Source organism: Chiroxiphia lanceolata, chromosome 6, assembly GCF_009829145.1.
Source record: "Chiroxiphia lanceolata isolate bChiLan1 chromosome 6, bChiLan1.pri, whole genome shotgun sequence".
Lineage (NCBI taxonomy): Eukaryota > Metazoa > Chordata > Aves > Passeriformes > Pipridae > Chiroxiphia > Chiroxiphia lanceolata.
Genome location: NC_045642.1, coordinates 15,127,926 through 15,143,738, shown reverse-complemented (window position 1 = coordinate 15,143,738; position 15,813 = coordinate 15,127,926). Strand labels below are relative to the sequence as shown.

General features: G+C 39.9%; 1 protein-coding gene across 4 annotated transcripts; it reads left to right on the top strand.

Annotated features, from left to right (window-relative positions):
* The first annotated feature begins 1,970 nt into the window (after positions 1-1,970).
* Positions 1,971-15,758, top strand: UEVLD (UEV and lactate/malate dehyrogenase domains). Of its 4 annotated transcripts, none has more exons than XM_032690720.1 (12): positions 1,971-2,051; positions 3,726-3,810; positions 4,392-4,454; positions 5,157-5,320; positions 6,320-6,455; positions 7,795-7,916; positions 8,414-8,519; positions 10,362-10,532; positions 11,488-11,661; positions 12,273-12,357; positions 13,002-13,125; positions 14,430-15,758. In XM_032690720.1, the coding sequence occupies exons 1-12, from the start codon at positions 2,010-2,012 to the stop codon at positions 14,592-14,594; spliced, it is 1,437 nt and encodes a 478-aa protein (XP_032546611.1). In that variant the 5' UTR covers positions 1,971-2,009; the 3' UTR covers positions 14,595-15,758. The 4 variants fall into 4 exon arrangements, with proteins under 4 accessions (XP_032546611.1, XP_032546612.1, XP_032546613.1 ...); XM_032690721.1 differs by lacking the exon at positions 1,971-2,051 and adding an exon at positions 2,141-2,369; XM_032690722.1 differs by lacking the exon at positions 1,971-2,051 and adding an exon at positions 3,049-3,321.
* Positions 15,759-15,813: the final 55 nt, after the last annotated feature.

The window sequence follows — 15,813 nt, the reverse complement described above, 5'->3', positions numbered from 1 at the left end:
TTACTCCCTGTAGAAATGTACTACTATTATTCTTGGTCTGTTCTGCTACAATCTGTCAGTTTTCTGTAGTTATAGGGACAGAACTGGCATTTCTCACCATTTACCTAGCTGAACCTACTGTGTTTCCCTCTGAACTGGACATCAGACTTGCATGGCCCGCTTGGCAAAAGGCAGTTTTCTGGTATTTCTGCTGTGTGGTAGGGAGGCTTAAAAAATAAGAGGTAGATTTATGTATGGAAAGTTCATGCCAGGTTTGTATTTACATGCTTGTAACTCCATAAAGATACAAATCAGTTTTGATACTATCAACAGAGGGAAGAAATTCCCACATCCCTACAATATCTATGTATGGTCTTATTTACAGAGATTACTTCTCTGTTATTGTGCACAACCAGATTTCAAATTTGTGTTAACTTACTGAGAGAAGAAATACAAAGGGGAGGAAGATAGTAACTGAGAACTGCCTGGAGCCATCACATGCTAGAAGAGACCTGCTGGAGGAACATCTGTATTTCCCATAGGGGCTCTGTCATGTTTTCCTGCAGATTTCGTTTTCCTAATGCAGGAAGTGGCAGGCATTCTCATGGATGCGCACCTGACAAGGAGTTGCCTCAAGAGTAGCATGCGGGGAACCTGCAAAACCTCTGTTCTGTATTGGCATACCCTTGCCTGTTGTCCTATAGAACGTGTCTAAGTGGGCTCCTGGAGAGATTATTTCTTTTCCACTGGAATTTCCACGCCATTATTTATATACAGAAATTCAGAACTGGTAGCTTTCCAAGCACGACCCCCCGTTATGATTGGTTAGTAATTTCCATAAAAGTTATGTAACCCCAGCTAACTTCTACACATGCTCAGGGGAAAGGTCTTCACCTTGGCAGGGGGCTTTCTGACCTCTAGGTGTGATTTTTAGTATTATAGTGACAATAGTTCAGCTATAGGATACGTGGACCTTGAGTATTTTGCCAAGTTAGCAAGGCATACATACACCAACATCTTGATTTACTATATCCTTAAAGTTTGTTAGTTCCAGAATGTCCTTGATTAAGGGGTGCTAACTGCTATCTGTTCTCACCTTGAGTACTGTGTGCAGTTTTGAGCACCACAATATAAAAAAGACTTTAAGCTATTAGAGCGTGTCCAAAGAAGGGCCATGAGGATGGTGTAGGGTCTGGAGGGGAAGCCTTATGAGGAGGAGATGAGGTCACTTGGTCTGTTCAGCCTGGAGGAGACTGAGGGTCTTTGTGGTCTTCAATATCCTCATCAGGGGGAGTGGAGGGGCAGTTACCGATCTCTTCACTCTCGTGACCAGTGACAGGACTCGAGGAAATGACATAAAGCTGAATGAGGTTTAGGTTGGATATCAGGAAAAGGTTCCTTAGGTTGGTCACTGGAACAGGTTCCCAAGGGGAGTGGTCACAGCACCAAGCCTGTCTGAGTTTGAGAAGCATTTAGACAGTGCTTCCAGGCACACAGTGTGATTCTTAGGGTGTCCTGTGCAGGGCCAAGAGTTGGACTCGATGATCCTGATGGGTCCCTTCCATCTCAGGATATTCTATGATTCTATAAACAACATGCTGATTTACTGCATCCTTAAAGCTTGGTAGTTCCTGGATGTTCTTGTCTAGGGGATGCTGGATGCTGCCTGTTCCTACACTGGCTAGGTCTCTTTTCTTGCTGATTAGGCTTGAAAGTATGCAAACATCTTACATAAAAGAATATCCTGATTTCAGATAATCTCCACCTATTCCACATTTTGCAACACCATGGCGGGTGGAAATGGCACTCGGCCCAGAAGCTCTTTGCCACGGTCGCGTACTGAAGCGTTCACGTGCGTCAGAAGGAGAATTAAAATGACGGGGGGTTTTGTTGGTTGGTTGGTTGGTTTGTTTGGGTTTTTTCCACGTTTCCCTGGGCGAACCGAACCGCTGCCGCGCCCGGGACCACCCCGCCTCCCTGAGGGGCGGTGGGTGCCGCGCAGGGGCCGCCGGGAGGCGGCGCGCGCCGCCATGGCGCTGGCGGAGGAGGCGCTGAGGCGGCAGCTGGGGAAGGTGCGCGCGCGGCAGGCGAGGGGAGGGGGCGCGCGGGGGTCCCCGCGCTGAGGCGGCGCTGAGGGATGGGGGGAGAGGAAGGGAGGCGGGAAGGGAAAGGTCCTGCGGGTCCAAAACGGCCGCTGGGAGGGAAGGGAGGAGGTTTCGTGGTGGTGGCTGGTGAAGGACTCCCGTCCCGTCTCGTCGCGTCCCGTCCCGTCCCTGCCCTGTCCGCAACCGAGCTTTAAGTTGCACGTGAATTTATTCCCGTGACTCGGGACGTGCCTCACGGCTACAACCTTCCTGTTCACTCGGAGTTATCAATCCAGCGGGGAATTGGTAACTTTTTTTTTTCTCACTTTTTTTTTTTTTTTTTTTTTTTTTTTTTTTTTTTTTTTTTGGTGGCGTTCCCTGCGTTAGCACCTCCACGCCCTGGGAACACAGACGTGTTGTTGTAGCATCCCTCTGAGCGTTTTAATTTCCATGTGAGATGCTGAGGTGGGCGTATTTAAATTTTGGGCATGCCAGATAATTTCAGGTGGGAATGAGCGAAGTCTGTCTGACTCACCTCATAAATCCTCTGATCTTTGGAATAGGGCAAACTATTTGATAGGAATAATGCCTCGTTTTGCATTAGGAATAGAAGGGGGCCAGCTGGGGAAAGATGGCTTTGGTTTCACAACCAGGTGAATCAACGCTTCCAAAAATGTGTTAAATCTAAGTTGTGCAGACATTCCTAATTTGGGCAGATTTGATTTTTTAATTTTTTTTTTCTTGCCTGACTTTGCAGTATCCTGTAAGACTGAATGGGGAGAAGCTGACTAAAAGGTGTTTCTTTTCAGTAGCTCTGTGTTTTCTTGTACAGAATGGAAAACATCCCCATAGCTGTAGCATTGCTGGTGGGGTACCAGACTGAAGACAAATTTGGTTTAAGCTACTACTGTGTAACAAGTATTCCAGGGCAGTGAGAAGCTCTTTAAGCCACTGTCAGGCTGCAGTTGTTTGCTTAGGCAAGGGTTCCAAAACAACTCCAGGTTTCCTAAATGAGAAGCAGAGGCCTTAATCTAGGAAATGGAAAATTGTTCATAACTTTGGGATGTGGGAGGATGCAAATCTCTTGGAAGTTCAGGTATTGGACTGGCTGGGGACAATCTCAAGCAGCAGTGATTAATTTTCTCAGCTCTCAAAGACAGTATAAAAATGGAAAAAAAAAATCTCAGAGGCTAATCACTTACACTTAGTATGTTTGTGGCAATCAACATCTTATGAAACTCTTCTAAAATATGTGCAGGTGGATCTGAGTTTTACTGTGTCAGCAATAAAATAATCTTTTTCTAAGAGGTTTATGTTTTTATATTGTTTTTAGTTATTGTGTGCAGAGGAGACTAAACTTTACTAAACCTCTGCTCACACAGCTGTGAATGGAAAGAAATGGTATGTAAGGAGTAATGTTCAGAATTTGAGTTCTTATGCAGCAACAGCAGACCTGTGATACTTTTAAAGCCTTTTTGTAATCAGTTCTTTTTGATAATGTATTTCACATCAAAACTACTTATAATACCACAAGTAATTATTACATTCCCCTTCTTGTGTTTCTGCCTTGTCTCATATCCTTTTTGCTATCTCTGGTAAAGAAAGAAGCCTTTGAAGTGAAACTTTTTTTTCCTGATTTTTTTTTTTCCTCCCCCTTCCCAGTATAAGTTCAGAGACCTGACCATAGAAGAGCTGAAGAATGTTAGCAAGACATACCCAAACTTCACATTCTCCATGAACACATACAGTAAGAAGTGATACAATTACTTTGAACTAATTGTGGGGATTCTTACTTGCCATAGATTCAGACTGTGTATAACAGAACCTAAAGAGTGTGAATATCTTTCAGTTTTGTTCCTGTCTTTACTTTGACTCTTCTAAGAGTGCATAAATATAAAAGCCTCAATGACTTATTCACTTCATTTTATTTCAACTTGTCAGTAATTATAGAAGATTGATGTTTTAAAATCTTTATATGTAACACCATTTTCCCCATTTTTCATGATTGTATTGAAAGCATTTTGCTGTTTGTATCTTATAGAGTGTACTTCCAGCATCCCTCAGCCTGACTGAAAATTCCTGCAACATCAGAATTACCCAGGACAAGGGCTTTTCAGACTAATGATGCAATTTTCATTAAGATTCCATTAAGGAAATACTGAAAAGGGGAGGTGGGACCTTTGTAGCATTCTAGTCTTGGCTCTTTCAGGGGCAGTGTGGTTGATTTCTAAAGAAAAATTGGTGTTGTGTATTGGTAGTTGCAGATGGGATTACCATCACAGACTTGAAAGCATTTATTATTTTTTAAAATCACATTTTTAATTTCAGCCTTCAAAGATGGATCCCAGAAGGACCTCCTGAATTTTAGTGGTACTGTTCCAGTGAAATATGGTAAGATAAATCAAATTTTCTTGCCGGTTATGAATCTAATTGTGAAATGTGTTGAGTGCTGCCTCTTAGCAGTAGTGCAGCTTCTTTAAAGAGGGCTAGAAAGGATTTTGCATGAATTGGCAGAAGCCACTTCCGCAAAAACAGGTGCAGATGCAAAAACAGATGCTGAAATTAAAAAATTAACTATTAAAAAGTCATGTAGTTTGAGACTGTGTAGGCAAACTCTTTGGTTCTAATGGAGGTTGTGTGAACTCTATATATACAAACCCTATGCTTGTATAGGCAGTGTCCAAAAATAACCAGTAGGTAATTTTTTATTTTTAACTTTGGTAAAGTTCTTAATAGCTGCCTCTTTGCACTAGTTGTTAAGTCGTAAAATAAATATGAAATGGTACCTTTAAGTGATTTCTTTGCTGGGAAAAGAGGACACGTTGGCTGATAAGAGGACCTTGGGAAGCAAAACAACCACAGAGCATTATATTAAGAAAGCCACGATCAGTAGCACTGCAAGTTGATCCAGACAAGTCTGTGTTTGTTAACTAGCCTAAGTAACATAAATACTCCGTGTGAATCTGGAAAGCTATCTCTCAGGCTTTTTTTCTTTGTTATTATGAAGTGTAAATCACATCACACACATGACTGATTTTTAGTGCCTCTTCCCAATGCAGAAGTTACTAATGGCTTTTATTTTGTGTTGAACAGGTAATTCCTATAACATACCTATTCAGCTGTGGATTCTGGATTCTCATCCCTTTGCTCCCCCCATTTGCTTCTTGAAGCCAACTGCAAACATGGGCATTTCAGTGGGAAAGCATGTTGATGCTCATGGCAGGATTTATCTGCCCTACCTGCAGAACTGGAGCCATGTAAGAGGTGGAGTGGCTGACGGGGGGGGGGAAGTACTTGGGAACAATGCATGGTATCATATTGAGATCTGTGGAGTGGAGTGAGTAAGGTTCAGGGCTTTTTGTTTTCCGCATTTTTTTTTGTTAATTTTAAATATGCAGTAGTTATGCAAAGAGAAGCAGAATGTTGTGTCTCTTGAAATTACAGCTTTCAGGCAGTTCGAAGCAATTGTAAAGGAAGTTGTAAGTGATTTGAAGGAAAATTATTTTAAGCTGAAGAAAAGGGACCAAGTTTGTTCCAAAGCAGTGCAAGCCTCATGATACTTTGTTGCTGTTAATAGTGAGTCATAGGACTAGACCAATTGAGTATCCCTAGGAAAGTTCAGTGGCAGGTTCTACCTTTTGGGCATGTCTCTGTCGGCAGAGCTCTGAAACAGCACAGAGATTCTAGAGCCAATGCTGTTGCAAAATGATTCTGTGCACTGTGTTAAATTACTCACTTAAATGGGACTGCCAGACCAGTAAAAATGATTTGATGAATTCCAGCTTTCTGAAATGGATGGACTATATTTTACTTTATTGATACAGACATTCCTATGAGAACTTTTACTGACTTCACTGTGTATTTTGCCTGAAGAAGGGCTGAATTGCAAGAACTCTGGACAGTTAAGCTCATCTGAGAAGACTGAACTATCCTTCCTTTAGCTAGGATTTGTCCCTTTTGTGATGCTGGATGTGGCTATATCAAAGGTTTCCATATGTTCATGGATGCCTTCAAAAATTAGTTACACTGCTAATTTCAATTTTAGAATTCCTTTTTGTTAAATTACTTTCCAAATAGAAGTATGGAGTAAAAGGATCTTTTCAAAAAGTGATGCTTTTCTTTCCCTTAAATGTTCGTGTAAATATTAGGAGTGTCAATATTTATGATTTGATTAAACTGTGTGTAACTATGGGAGCTCACAGCTGGTATCACTATGTGAAATAGCTAGTTTTGTCTTCTGTATTGCTATATTTCAGCCTAAATCAACTGTCATTGGATTAATCAAGGAAATGATTGCAAAGTTTGAGGAAGAGCTCCCTTTGTATTCACTGTCATCCTCTGATGCAGCCAGGCAATCAGAACTTCTGTCCTACATTGCAAAAATTACAGAAGGTGTGGATGTTTTCATGAACTTGTTTCTAATGTTCTTTCATATATTCATTTATTGTTATTACTTGATATCACAAAGAACACTACACAGTTTTAATATCTGAATTTTTGGTGTTTGCCTGTCCACAGTGTTTTCTGTTTTCTCTGTGTAGTCAAAAGTATCTCTTTGAACAGAGAGCTCAGAATCTCTTTATTTAGTAAGCAGCTTGTTTTGGATGTTTGCATTTAAGCCTACTGAAAACTACTGTAGACTTGGTATTACTAATTTTTTGGAAATTACTGCAGGAAAACTCAGTCTGAGATTTTATGGAAGGGAGATGTGATTTTATTCTGAACAAGTTATTTTACCTAATCACAGTCATGCATTGTCTAAGATCTCACACTCAGTCACAAGCCCTGAGACCCAGCTGACCCCAGTCACTGCTGTGCAGCACTGAGAACAAGGAACGCTGGCTGTGGAGTTCATTTCATGTGTCTTAAGTTCTCCTTGTTCAGCGCTGACAAGCTGATTTTGGACTTGTGTTTTGTACCCTTCAGGAGTGGATGCAATTTGGCATTTTGCCTCATTGCTTTATCTCACCCATTTTAAGTCTTGGGCAAAATTCCTGAATTTCACAGTTCCCAGGTTCTCCGTACCTGGGTGTTTTATGGCTCCAGTCCTGTTACTCTTCATCCTGATGCATTTTCTTCAGGTCAGTCTTTTCTTCTTCCTTTATTTAGTGCAATCACGGATGGTGATCTGTGGCAGCTTGTGCAAACCTTTCCCTTTAACCCTTTTCTGCTGTTTCTTCTGGTAATTGTGTACACAAACTGCTTGTGAGCTCAAACGTGGTGTGCACATGATACACATTTCTAGGCAATCAATCTTAAATGTTTTGGTTACGAGTCTCTCTGCATTGTACTCAGAATAAGAATCACTGTGTTGCCAGTAGCATTGGCTAAGCAACCTCAGGTTGTTGTATTTTAATCAAATTCCATTTTGCATGTCTTTTCAAAATATGAAATCTTTTACAAATTTTTTGACCATGGTATGTATTCACATCTCTAACAGTAGCAAAGGGAGCATTGTTTGTGTGATGTTAGTGTCTAACTTCTTGCTATTGTTATGCTCATATATTTCTACTTAGTGAAAAAACATTCCTATCTAAAGAGGAATATTTGTGTTTTACAACCTTGCAGGTTGTGATGAATTTTCTGCAGTCAGGCTTGACCACTGTTTTTAAAAGGTTTGTGTAATTTGATTTAACTCTGGCACAACCGTGATCCTTTATGAAGCGGCAATACTTGTATTAATACAGTGTGGATCAGCACCTAAATTTGTGATTTTTTTTTTTACTTGTAGGAGAGACTGACATGAAATCAAGGAGTAAAATTGGAGGCAAAAATGAAGGATGTTTTAATAAAATTACTGTTGTTGGAGCTGGAGATCTTGGCATTGCATGTGTGCTAGCAGTTGCAGCAAAGGTACATAATTACAAAATAGTATAAAAATAGCAACAGACCTGATTAATAGAGAGGCTTCCAGTCTAGTTCTTAGTGTCTGACACTAAGAAATACTTCAGCAGTTTTAACAGCCCCGTCACTGCTTAAGTCATTTGCCTCTTCAGTTAACTTACAGACATGCAGAAGTGTTAATTTCTGCCCTACTTTCTCAGTCTGCTTTTTTTAAGTCAAAGGATTGAATATTGAATTCCCTTACTTTGAAAATCCTTACAAATTAAAGGGTTCTTGCCTGAGTGGTGGCCTCTTACAATTGGGATCTCCTAGTCCCCTGGAAAAGGAGAGTTTTCCTAAACTAAATTCTTTTTCCTGTGATTTGACTGTAATCTTGGTCAGTAATTTTGTTTGGTTTGTACACAGTGCAACAAACACTGGAATTGGAGGAATTTTGGGTTTTATTCCTTACTCCCACAAGTTTCAGTTTGTTTTCTTGTTGATCTGTGTTATTTTTATTCATACAGGGTGTTGCAGACAAGGTGATTCTTTTGGATCTTTCTGAAGGTGCAGCAAAAGGAGGGACCATGGACTTGGAGATCTTTGCTCTGCCAAATGTGGAGATCAGCAGAGGTATTGGATGTTGTTTCTGGAATGGGAGCGAGTGCTGTTCTGTGTGTGCTTGTGCTTGTTTTAATGAGAGCAGGACACCTGGGGAGACAGAGAGGCATACAGGCTGTCTTTTGTAAAAGATGTATTCTTTTCATAGCTTCTCGCTCTCCTCTGTCTCTTCAGAGTAAAATTGGAAAGGAAGGTTCAGCAAAGCTCGAAAGCTTTTATTTCAGGCTTTTTTTATTGTTTATAGAGGTGGAAGTATGTTAGTCTGTGCTTCCAGGGTAAGAGGCTGATGCTGAGATTGGACTCATGCAGAAATACATAGAAGCCAAGCTGATACTTCAGTGTCAGAAGCAGAGAGAGGGAAAGAAGGGGGAAAAATATATGTATGTTAGGGAATTGGGAGAGAGCTGTGAGACCAGTGTAAAAAAGGCTGATAAATAAAGGAATTTTTCAAAGTTCTGCTTTTCTAAATTGATGTTCATTAAACATGCCAATAGTTAGTTCTTAATCAGTGTCACTGCATATTCAAACATTGAGTTCTTAAAAATCTTGTCCTCAGTTAGCTGTGAGCGTGCAGTTCAACAGAGTCGATGCCATGTCTCTCTAATTAGTGATGATGGCCACAGTCTTTGGGCTGGGTTGCAGAGCTTGGGGCGGTGCAACTCGGAAGCTCTTCCACAGAGAAAGCTGAAACTGAAATGAGCAACTTCCCCATTCTTCCTTGCTTCTGTGTCACGTTTGCATGTTCCTTGCACCCTCTGCAAGAGGAAATGAGGGGCTTTCTTGTGCTTCTGTTGTAATTTATCTTGATTTCGAGACAGGGACTTGTTCTGGTTCCACCAGGCATCTTTGTTGCTTATTCTGCAACTGGCGTTGCCTGCTGTACATTCTTTGATCTTATCTTGCAGGTTTTACTGCTAGCACACTTTTTTCCTGAACCCTGGTTGTGCAACTGTATCACAAATCTGTTTGTGCCTTTGTGGTCGCCTATTATTTGTTTACATTTAGCTGTGGTACAAAAAGCTTGTATGTTGTTGCTAGCTGTGCTCTGAGTAGTGTTACAGTATTACAAAATGCTTGTACACTGCCACCTGTTATTTTAGTATGCTTATATCTAGGTTTAGGGCAAGCAGATATTAATTATATCCTACTTAGTATGCTTCCAGTTTGTCAGTGCATTAGGCCTCTGCTTTGGCATCAGCTGGTTCCAGAAGTGGTGCAACAGTCAAATCACCTTGTTGCTGTGCCCAAGCTGATCACCTGTGTGGTACTCAGATGTTCAAAGTTACCTGCTCAGGGCAGCTTTGACTTACAAATTCCTGCAGCAAACGTGGTTGCGTGTTTCCTTGGGCTAATAAATGCATGGGTTTTTACTGGAGTTAATAAACAGACTTGAAGTGCTTTTTATGATTGTCTACATGTCCTTGAGTGAGGTATAAGATCAAAAATTAGGAGTAAAATCTTTCCCCTTCTTTAACAATTGGAATAAAAATGAAGGAGGATTTTCAGAGATGTATTTTTTTTCCTCTCTTGCCAAGAAAACTTGGAAAAGTTTATCTGTCAACGCTATCTAGATTTTTTGCTGGTCCCTACCATGTAACCTTGGACAAATTGCAGTCTGCCTTCTGTGTTTGGCAATTGTAAAACAGGAAAGTAGTTCTGTGGGAGAGCTGTGTCTTACAGGTGCTGTGGAAGTGCCCCAAATTCCACACTGGGGAAATTGGGAGGGACAGGAGGTGAAGAATCCCTAATTAAGCTGGATGCTGCAGTTCAGCCTTTAGAATGGCTCTTCGTGTTGCATCCAAGACTCAATAGAATGACATAAATTTTAAAAACCTCTTTTCTTTGTATTTTCAGATTTTTCTGCTTCTGCTGATTCAAAAGTCGTGGTAGTTACAGTTAATTCTCTGGGTAATGCTCAGACTTACCTCGATGTCATACAAAGCAATGTGGATTTGTTCAAAGGAATTATTCCAGCAATATCACACTACAGTCAGAATGCTGTTCTCCTTGTTGCTTCTCATCCAGGTATGTTGGTACTTTGCAAAATGTTCTGTCCCTTACACAGCTTTTTCTTTGGCCTGTTTTAAAAATATGTTACTGCTGAATACGCTCACATAGTCAGAACTTCTTACCACTCTGAAAGATGTTTTCGTTTTCAGCTTTGAGCAGAACACTGTCTTTGAGGGTTTTTTCTTTACTGTTACCAAGATAAAAGAAAATAGTATACTTTGTTTTGTATAAAAGGTATGTATTTCTGTATGTTTCTGTATGTAGTTTCGACCTGACTGTGTCTACAAGATTCACATCCATTGGCTGTTGCCTTGTCAGTTGTGATTTTTATGTACACGTTTCCCCTGTGCAGGAAGGACAGATGCATGTGTGTTATGTGCCATATGATCACACTCACAGGCTACTAATATACAAAGTATAGTGTTCATAGTAAATATTGCAGCTATATTTTGGTGAAAGGTTTAAATCTGTTGGGTCAGTGATACTATGAACTAAGACAAAGCAAGATCACTACTTAAAAGGGAAAGGAGTAAGTGTGAGCCTCTGTCCTGTAAATGCATTGAAGACAGCCCTTGTGTCTACTTCTCAAGTGACTCTTACCTTCCTACTATTTTTGGGCTGTGGAGATGGAGCAGAGAGTGCTTGCCAAATGAAAATAAATTAAACACTGGCTGAATTAAATGTACAAGCCTGTGAGATTTTTGATATAGGGAAGTGTGGTGGCTTATTCTGAAGTTTCACTTGATTTCTCTTAAAACTTTACTCGGGCTGTGAATTTTTTTCACCTCCTCCCCACCTGACTTGGTATTTTAGGTCGAAATAAACTACCAGTATGTTCTTACATGCTTATGCATTTTCTAAAGTAAACAACTTGGTCCAGAGTTTTTTGTAATTGTGATTCAGAGTTTGCAGTTGTGTTGAATTGTGTGAGTGGTCCTTCATTGGCAACATCCTTTCCTTTCACATTTAGTTGAAGTAATGACATATGTGGCGTGGAAGCTGAGCACGTTTCCCAAAAGCAGAGTGGTTGGAGTAGGTGCCAATCTTGACTCGGAGAGATTTCAGTACATACTGACAAACCTTTTGAAAGCAGAGGTGCTGGCAAAAGATGCCTGGGTTATTGGTGAACAAGGGGAAGACAAAGGTAAAGCGACACTTTCTTATAACTATGAGCAGGTAATGTCCTGGCAATGCTTGAGTAATTGAATATTGAAAGAATAATTGAGAAAAATAATGAAGGTAATAAGAAAAGTAATGAGTGGTAGATTTTCATAATGGTTCTAAGTAAGACAGTTTTGGTGTGTACCAAAGTCTGTAGACCTGGAGTGATAGCAGAAGTATTTGACATTTGTCACAGTAAAAAAACCAAAAATTACAAACCCACAAAAACCCCCCAACCAACCTCATGCTGGTTTTCTTTTTGGCTTTAACAATATAGTAAGAATACAGGTTAGAGGTACTGAAAGAGGAAGGAAATGTGGTATAATATATGGCAGGTTACTGCTACTGTTAACAATTATTACCCATTACTTCAATCATCTTTAAGCAAGTGTCTCTGGCAAGGTGCTACTATAGAGTTTATTTCATCACTCCAGGGAACATTAAAAAGTTGTCATCTACATTTGGGTAGTTGGGGAGGAAGGAAAGATTGGAAAGCCTGAATTTTTCTTTTTATTTTTCTTTTCCTCACCTTATCTGGTACCTGTGTTAGTCACTGTTTAGATATGCACTTAAGCATTGATTTTTTCTATTTAGTATCATCGTGGACCAGTTATAATTTAGCTGCAAATCAAACAGAAGGAATGGCTGCTCGTAACTCAAGGGAAAAGGTGGCCAACAGGTAATGCCATTATAACCCTTTCCTTTTCTTCACGTTTAGGTACTTGATGTTTGCAGAGTTTCTCCTTTTTCTCTTTATGAATTGGGTGAACTTTGCTCTAAAATGTTCATACATTGAGTTTATAGCAGATTGTAGGTCATGTTGTCATTGTCCTTTATATTTGTGTATATGGTCACTGTTTTTCTGAAGTTCTTAATAAAGTTGTGCCTGTGGCAATCTAAGGAGAAGACACCAGAATATCCACTGGAATGTCAGAGGCTGCCAGTTCAGTTGTGTGTTAAAAAAAAAAAAAATAGACAAGCCTTCTGACACACTTTTCTCAGAGCTTGTGTTGGAAGCATTTGCTTCAAAGCAAAGCACAGCTTTGGGTGAATTTACCTGATTCAATTAGCTGTGTATTAGTTACACCTCTTGACAGAAAAGAGAATTGTTACTACTGCGGGTAAAAAGTATTGTAAAGAAATTTTTTAAAGCAATTCTTTATTCCATTCTGTTGTTTTCCAAAACAGAGAATCATATTTTTATAGTATACTATACCTGATATGGTGCACTTAATCTGTCTTTTGGGTTTTACATATAAACCAAAATAGGAATAATTAAAATCTAAACATCGTGGTTTTCTCCTTTTCCTGGTTAATATATAGAGCTATGGAAGTTCTGAAGGGAAAAGGTCAGAGATCTTGGTCTGTTGGGCTCTCAGTTGCTGATTTGACTGACAGCATTCTGAAAGATAGAAGAAAGGTTCATTCTATATCCACTCTGGCAAAGGTAAATGTCTTATTAATATCTTTTGGTTGGCAGTGTAATTATATTATTTATACTGGATGTGACCATTGATTTTAGCAGACAGGCATGTCTGAAGCAATGCTACTGCTGTTGCTTTTTTCCAACCACAGCTTTCAAATATAGTCCAAAAATGGGTAAAAATCAGTTACTGCTTTAATCTGAAACCAATATTAAAAGTGGATTATTCTCCCAAAAATACAAGTCCAAAAGGGAAATACATTCAAGGTTGCTGACCAGCACCCCTGCAATAGCTGGATTTGGCAAATGAAATGTGTGAATTGCAGTTCCTGAGTGTTTAGTATTGAATGTAGATTTTTTTAGAGGCTGAAAGAGTTCAGTATCTTTTATGAAAGTACAAAATGCATTTCTGCCAGTATTTTATTTGACCAGGTTTGAAACAGCTGCCTTTTTACTCCTTGATGCTTTAATTAGAGGCGAAGGTTATGAAGCTTTGGTTAACTTAAAATTATAGACTGAACTTTGTTTAAAATGAACCCTAAGAGGCTTCATTGAAGCATTAAGTCACTTTGTACGACGAGAAAACCCATGTAGAAACATATACTTGTCCCTTGAAATTAGAGCCTTCAAAAGGGTGATTTGCATGTCCCAGTGCAGGGAAGCTGCTGCTTATTCTTCCGAGTACAAACACGTACCTAATTTCATCATTATGTTTCAAATAAAGTTTTTAACAGTTTTTTAACAATTTAACTAAATTCAGATACAGAGGGGTGACAAGTCTTTTACATTCTGTAGTTACTCTCCAGTTTAAAATTTCCCATACAGATCCTAAAAATAAACACAGTCTACTGTGTAAACTTGAATTATAGGGATATAAGTTGAATGAATTCTCTCACAAAGTAAATATGGGATCAATATTTGAAAAATGTTCCCCAGATAGCTCTCTTTGGCTATATTTTTTTACTTTATTTTGGTCAGTCTTAAAAGAACTAATGATACCGTACTATCAAGTGTCCCTGCTTGTTCTACCTAAGGAATGGGTGTTAATAATATAAACTTTGCCTGTGTTATAGAGATATGATATATCTGTATTGGAAAACTCCAAGTGTGGCATGGTTCACAAATTTTTATCTGCACCGTAATCTTTTCCAGTTTCTATACAGTAACCCACTGCAGAGTATGTAAAATAACTGGAATTTGACCCATCCAAACGCCGTATGATGGAATATCCTCGCTTAATTAAAATAATCAATTCTTTTGTGTACGTCCATGCTTCAGATGGCACGTACAAGTAACCGTGTGACACTGTTCTTTGTGTGTTGTTCCAGGGATGTTGCAATATAAACAGTGAAGTGTTCTTAAGTCTCCCATGTATCCTTGGAACCAAGGGAGTGCTTGAAATGGTCAAACTGGAAGAAGACCCACTGGTGCAAGAGAAACTGCAAAGCAGCGCAGGGTCAATTCATGACCTTCAGCAGCAGCTGAAGCTGTAAGGAAGCACAAGGGAGGCCTCTGTGTCTGCTCACACGAGTCGGAGATTTGCAAGGCAGAAGAGGTTGCTTCGTATATATGGATTTCTATATAAAACAGGAAGTTTTGTTACTTTACTTTCCCGAAGTGCTTTCTCAGTTTTGGTTTAAATTATGTAATACTGCTCTGTACAGTAATGGCTGCTTTGAAAAGTGCACTTTTGGTAGCCAAAATGGGGAGGGTAATATGCAAGAATGTTTTACCTGAATTCAGGTGACATTCGGGGTCTGGTTTTTGGTTGCTAATTACAGCCTGATTCTTGGGTTAATCTTAGCTCTTTGCACCTCATTCCATAGCTCCCGTCTTTCATGGCTGTCGCTGATGCTCTTATGTCAATGAACTGCTAAGTACCTCCTACTAATCCTGCTAAGGGGAGCACAGTGTTAGCAATAATACCCTTCAGAGCTGAAGTATTGGATATGGATTTGTGTGGCATGCTTAATGCTGTCAAGAATATTCTGGTCATGACTTGTTTTGCTTTTATTTCATAAAGACATTCAGAGCACTAAGGCATCTACAATTCTCAGTACACACATGCAGCACTGCAACAGGTGCTCTTCCAGAATGGGCTTCAAATAAAGGATAAAATCCGGCAGTTAAGGAATGCAGAAGTGTCTGTGCATTCAGACCTCGCTCCAAAGCCAGCTGAGGGCAGTGAGCTGGATGAAGTTCCTTCATCAGGCTGAGGAACATACAGCTGCTTGAGAAGGCAACAGAACCTGTAACCCACCTCCTTAGAGGCCAAGGGTGGGACGAAAAAGCTGGATGTGCATTTTTAGATAAGTCAAAAAGCAGATGGTTTTTGAGATTTTTGGGGGGTTCTAACTTCTTGATTTGCTGTACTGTAAAAGATTGTATTCATCCTGGTTGTACCTGAGCATCACATTGCAGGCAGAGGAGATGTGGGCTCCACTCCTGCTGTGTGCAGCTTAGGAACGTCATTCCATGTTGATGCTTTGAGGGGAGTCTGGTTTTAATGAATGTGTATGAAGAGTTGATGAAGCTTTCTAAGCAAAATTGGGTCTGTGGCAGAGCCAAAGATTTGTTCCTTTGTGCCTTCTGCTTATATCTCACAAAGAACCAGACTTGCAAGGAGTTCTGGGTGTATATTGATCTCAGAACTGAGATAAAAATAGAAATTAAAAAGCCTTCAGTGATTCAGACTTTTTTTGTGGAAAACTC

Excerpts from the sequence above, each read along its gene's own strand:
- UEVLD (XM_032690720.1), top strand. The coding sequence starts at position 2,010 with ATGGCGCTGGCGGAGGAGGCGCTGAGGCGGCAGCTGGGGAAG. Across the intron at positions 6,456-7,794 it reads CATTGCAAAAATTACAGAAG|GAGAGACTGACATGAAATCA; the intron begins GTGTGGATGTTT and ends TTTTACTTGTAG. Across the intron at positions 10,533-11,487 it reads CCTTGTTGCTTCTCATCCAG|TTGAAGTAATGACATATGTG; the intron begins GTATGTTGGTAC and ends TTTCACATTTAG.